Source organism: Pelobates fuscus, chromosome 2, assembly GCF_036172605.1.
Source record: "Pelobates fuscus isolate aPelFus1 chromosome 2, aPelFus1.pri, whole genome shotgun sequence".
NCBI lineage: Eukaryota > Metazoa > Chordata > Amphibia > Anura > Pelobatidae > Pelobates > Pelobates fuscus.
Window position 1 is genome coordinate 29,273,258 of NC_086318.1, and position 6,000 is coordinate 29,279,257.

Here is a 6,000-nt window from a genome sequence, read left to right on the forward strand (position 1 = left end):
TACTATGATTCGATTGTTCTGCTTCACGCTTTCCGTTTGGGGTTTGATGTGTGTTGGGTGGGACATTGCTATGCACAGTTAGTTATGTTATGGTTTTTAGATCGTAATGTATTTTTTCATTAATAATTTATAGTTCAGGACAATCAGGGTATATACTTCCTACAACCCATTCCATAGACTAAAACGTTTTATACTATCTTTCAGCATGATTGGACACGCCTATTGAATTGGGCAACCCAGTTTGTGGGATGTTAACCTTTATGTTCGTTATTTGGATTATTAACACTAAAGCTAATATAATCTTCAATTGGTCGGCGCTATATAAATAATAATAATATATCATGACATGAATATAAATTAAATGGGGGTGGGGCGAATGCCAAATAAAGGAAAGTAGAAGTGCAGAGCCAAACGTAAGCAGGGAGGGAGACAGAGGGGTAGATCTTATTATGTAATAGAAGATGTGCCACATAAGTATATTTACCCCAGTAAGGCAGGAATATTCTCTATACAATACTAGTCAGTTTATACTGTAACTTTTGAGCAGAGCTTGCTCCTGGATCCTGGTATATCTTGCTCATAATGTTATGAAAAGTTGAATTTACTGGCACAGTTGGTTTTAAATAACTGCTAAAATCTATCCCTGCGATGCTATCTTCATTTATAGCATCAGACACTACTTTGTATTTAATGTCCAAGAAATACTGAAAAATTGTGAAATACAGTGTGGGGCAATAAACTTACTTAACTTGATGCAGATGCCTGTGCTTGTTATTTTTGGGAGTGTTGATTTCCTAACAGCTAGCAGAATGTGTTATCATAGATCTGGCTATAGCTTTAACAGTTAAATCACTAAAAAAACTTACCACATCTGATACATAACAGTAATCTAGTAGGCCCCCTTTCCTCCTGTTTGATCTAAGCATAGTAGACCTGTGATATATGTACTTGCTTGTGAAGGAATAGCCCCATCACTTTCGCCTCCTTTCGCGGAAATGGATTCATGTTTATTTTTCTTTAGTTTTTTTTTTTTATTTGTTAAGTTCCCAAACAAGGACCAACCCAGAAACCCATTAGAACATGGAACGTTGAGTATCCTGTACGAAAATCGCAACAGAACTAATTAATAGAATGCTCCACTGGGCGGCCATTTCGTGTAAGCGTACGCACGTGGTCAGGACAATGGATGGCAGACATCTTTTCTCACAAACGCAGGCAGGGGACTTGGTCGTCGAATGCCTGGAACTATTTTCAGCCAGGCACTCCCACTCCCACCGATCACCATGGACCGACTGCCCGTTCAAGTTACTCTACACCTACACAAATGGCGTTCGGGAGATACGTACTACCGAACAAGGGGAGCATTCTACGCTGATCTGTTTTCGTATAACTTATGTGTTTTTTGTACAAAACCTCACAAATGGAGACTGGCTCTTGCCACAACTCCCTTGGAACTATTTTGGGTTTCAACCTCGTGGCAGACTGGTCAAAACTTCCCCGCGATGGTGATCTAAAACTACTGAACGGATATGGGTGATTTTTGGATAGGTTGTTCACCCAGATCCAGTGATATGACTGTTGTGGGGTTTCCATGTATTTGGGGGTACTTTGAGGGTGGTTAGGAATTGTTAGATTTTTCTGTCCCTGAGAGATAATGTAATTATTAATGTGTATTCTGATAATTATCTCTCAGGCACAGAGGATAATGGAAGGGATTTCCCTGCATTTTTGTATAAGAAACCCCATGTTAGGGTTATTGCATAAAACGTCATGTGTGCCCCTGAATAAAACAGACTTCTCCCAGCAATAAGTCTTGGCTCATGTGTGGGGGGTTATGCAATACCGGCAACATTACACCTTTGGGATTATTGGCGTTATTTTATTGGGAAAAGGGCATCTGTGGCAGGTATACTTTGACAGACCACCATAATGCTTTTTTGAGGGGTTGAATGACATCTTCACAATCTGCACATACACATCAGACACTGAAATAAAGATTAAGCTTGTGTAAGATTAGTGGAGGTTTAATAAACAATGATCATTTTACATTACCAGCGAATCTAACCTGTGCTTTTATGGAGTTATAACAATAGACATAAGACCCACGCAGTCCATCTATACATAGGTTGAAAGGTTAGGAGTTCATGTTAAATTTTACTCAAATCAAAGATAATTTGAGAAATATTCTCTTGTAACCTTGAGTTTGTCTTCATCTTCTAGGTGTCTCTGGAATTCGATACCATGGAATTAGTATATTGCAAATTTACCTGCTCATGCATCTGTGACTACATCACTATAATTGATGGACCTTCCATAAGTGGCCGAGTTATGGGCAAATTCTGTGGGTTTGCTTTACCTCGTCCAATGGTATCTACACAAAACATAGTGATAATACTTTTTCACACTGATAGCAAAGGAGCTGCATCTGGATTCAAAGTAAAATATCATTTTGGTAAGTAAAATATATGTAATAGCAACACAGTCTTCATTACAATCAATTAATCAATTTATTTCAGGTTTATAGGAGCTTATTCACTATGGGTGTTTTACAATATGTCTTTTGACATGTATCTACAAGTATATTGTTTCTATTTTGTCAATATCGGTGTGGTGAAAAAATAACTTTAATCTATGCAGTGAATATAATTCTCCCCAAGGAAGAATTATTGGCAAATTAGCAGAACAATCAGACATTTATGCTATTCAACAATGTGGAGATTTTGCTGTTAATGCCCCTTACAGGTCTGAAGTAGGTCCGGATTTAAGCCAAACCAGAAACCACCAGACAGCTGAAATTTGATCTGAATTTAGATCTGAATTCAGGCCCAGATGTGTCTAGTGACTGGGTAAAGATGGATAGGGCTTGTTAAATAACAGGGGGGGGGGGGGTACAAAGTCCCCTTCCATCCCCCATCCATGGGCATCAGGAGAGGGACTTTAAAACAAATAATGGGAGGTAGACAGATAATTGTTTGTGGGTGGGAGCCCTAAAATATATTATTAAAGGACCTAGTGTCGCGCCAGGGTAAACCCCTTATATTACGGGATGAGGCAACCCTATCAGGTTACGATGCATGAGGTTATATATAATATTTTAAGTTCCACGGTTGTTTCTTTCTTCAAATGGTATCATCACCACGATATGATGCGGATCTCTAAAAAGAAAAAATCCCCTGGTGGACAGAGACAGTGACGACATCAAGCCTCATGTGAAATTTTTTGAAGTTTATGTACAGTTTTCATGGATGTTATTCCTATACATATATATATATTTTGTGGCTTCTGCGTAAGCCCATGCAATGTTATCATTCCTCTTTGTCCAACAGGATGCAAAAATAAAGTATTTAAAAAAAAAAAAAAAGGACCTAGTGTATACCCCTGTTCCCCAAACATTGGAGGCACATGGAGATCCTAATAATGATAATAAAGAGCAAGGATCTAATGTTTTCCCCAGACCCCACCTATTGATGGCAGATGGGGGCCCTAATAATAATATTAAGAGGGGAGGATCTAGTTTTCCCCCAGCTTCCACCCATGGGTGGTGGTAGACGGCTCTAAATTATAAAGTAAAGGGAATATACCATTTGGTTAGAGATTTTTTTCCATTTTTAAATCTTTTTGACACAGTTTGCAATTAAGGAGGCTAACTTCCCTTGATTTTTATTATAACATCTGTATAAGACCTGTGTAATTCATTTTGGAATAAATCGAATTTCAGCATTAATCCCACAGATTCAGCCATTTGGATTTCCTAATCTCTGCCACAAATTTTGGATCCACTTGTTTAGATAAGGATAGTACAAGCCATGTACTAAACATTGATCTTTCTGCAGCTTAGTAGATAACTCCCTAAGTTGCTGTTCTTAAGTAGGATTATAATATTATAACAAATAAGGGAGCTATCTGCTAAACAGTGTCCTAATTTGGTATCCTTAAATATGGCAACCCTACAAGAGGGTACTAATTTAGGAACTTATCTTCTAAACTGCCGAAAGATCAACATTTGTAATGCTGGGACTTTCCCCTTTGAATTTTGGTTCACCCCAATCAATATTTTCCGAGTTTCAAATGGACTGAACTTAAAAAATAAACGGATTGAAACAAAACAATTTTTTCCTCATGTACACATCTTTAGTTTTTATATTGTTCATTTCATTATGTGGATCAGCCTTGTACTGCATGGTGATGTCATCTGTGCATTACCCTCCAAAATGCATAGGTCAACAGACACTGGGATTCTGGTCTTTGATCAGACTGAAACTAGTATCTGCAGCTGCCACCATTTTAATTCAGCCCTCCCACAACAATGAAATAGCAGGAATGGAGCTAAAAACAAGGAAACAGTGTGACTGTATATCTCCAGTTTCTTTGCGAGATAGCTTAATTCAAATGGTGGTAGCTGGAAAGAGCCTTTAGGACTGTGAACAGACCTGGACATATATGTCCCAGTGCAGCCCAAAGATTAAAGAAACTCTATTCCTAAACCTAGCATAATCATGTAATATAAAAGATACATTATGGTTAAAGCATATAGTAAGAGAAAATGACTAAACGTCATAGTTCTGGAAACATTTGTCCTAATTATTTATTGTAATTTCTCAAAAACCTTGAAATGATACTACTATAGCTCATGATGTTGATATTGTAGAAGCAATATATATCAGGCCTCTATTGTGTTCCAGAATGTTTCTGAACTGGTAGACGCCATAAGATCTCCTTAAGAACTGATTTTCCCATGATGCTTTGCCAGCTTTAGATCATTTACATTTTACCTTTTGGCTATCCCAGCTCTTTTTTGTAACACAATTCCTCATCTAATGTATTGCTCTTTCTTGTAGTGAACTGATTTAGAAGATTTCTGGAGACCAAGCTGGAAAAGTGAAAATTCAAATACCCATCTAATTGTATTTTAGAAATATGGAGATAAATGGTCCATCAATGCAATATTTCTGGAAACTAGCAATGGCAAATATTATGGAAGTTGGAATATGTTATATGTTAAAAGTTTGAACTGAACTATTCTATGACATATAATGGGAATAATGCACAACTACACAAGTTTGCAGAACATTGTTTTTGTCTTGTGATCATTTAAAAAGTTTATCCAAAATAATTAAATCAATGCCAATGACTGAAAAATGGTAATGTGTCTTTCATTTGCACCAGTCTCGATCTGTCCATGTTATGAACTAGGACAAGCCCTTAATGTGTCCTTTGTAGGAAACTGGACAACAAATTCCCAGATAAAAATTCGAACTTTTTTTTTTGTCAATCTTTGTTTTTATTGTGACATCTGTTTAACATGTATTGCAATAGTACAGTCATGGCAAGATGAATATAAGCAATAATGTGACAGCACAAGGACAGTCTACAAAGAGGAATGTTAGCACAATATTACTATATGTTAATGTTTAGACAAGCTGACTAAGTTTAAACAAGCCACTTTGGTAGTAAAAGAAAACGAATTATATCAAACAAAGCTAAATATTGGAAGTGTAACTGACAAATTACGGTTAAAAAGAAATAAAAATTGTAGTAGCTTAACTTCGAGATAGACAGCACATGAAAGCAATATAATTACCAAAACGGATACCGCACTCTCCTGGATCCCATGGTGCAACCTGGCCTGAGGTTGGTCAATCCTCACAATTCGATTTGCAGAAAAGTGGGATGGTTCAGGCACTCAAGTCAAATCCAGTGAGCATATTTATTGAAGGAGATGCTTGACAAAGGCCCCTTTGTGGGCCGAAACATTGCTTTGGGGAAGCCAATGTGCAGAGTCCTGCTGAAGAGCTCTTGCAATAGGATCCAGAATGTAGTGTGTGTGGGTGGTGCAGTATGTGTGTCTGTGGCGGATCTAGTAGGGGTGCAGTATGTATGTGGGCCTGTATTGTGTGTGGGGGTGATATGGGAACAAATACATATGTAGTGACAAAAAAGTATGTAAAATCTTAGGAATTAGTTGCAGTCTGCATGAATTGGTCATAAATTATCATCTTC

At 37.5% G+C, this 6,000-nt stretch overlaps 1 protein-coding gene across 1 annotated transcript in view; it reads left to right on the forward strand.

The window, feature by feature from the left end:
- Nucleotides 1-4,959, forward strand: part of LOC134586498 (hatching enzyme 1.2-like) — a 505,730-nt gene extending 500,771 nt beyond the window's left edge. Inside the window, exons 12-13 of the mRNA XM_063442042.1 lie at nt 2,221-2,452; nt 4,839-4,959. Of these exons, the coding sequence (XP_063298112.1) occupies nt 2,221-2,452; nt 4,839-4,846 (240 nt within the window). The 3' untranslated portion in view covers nt 4,847-4,959. The remainder of the gene's footprint in view (nt 1-2,220; nt 2,453-4,838) is intronic.
- Nucleotides 4,960-6,000: the final 1,041 nt, after the last annotated feature.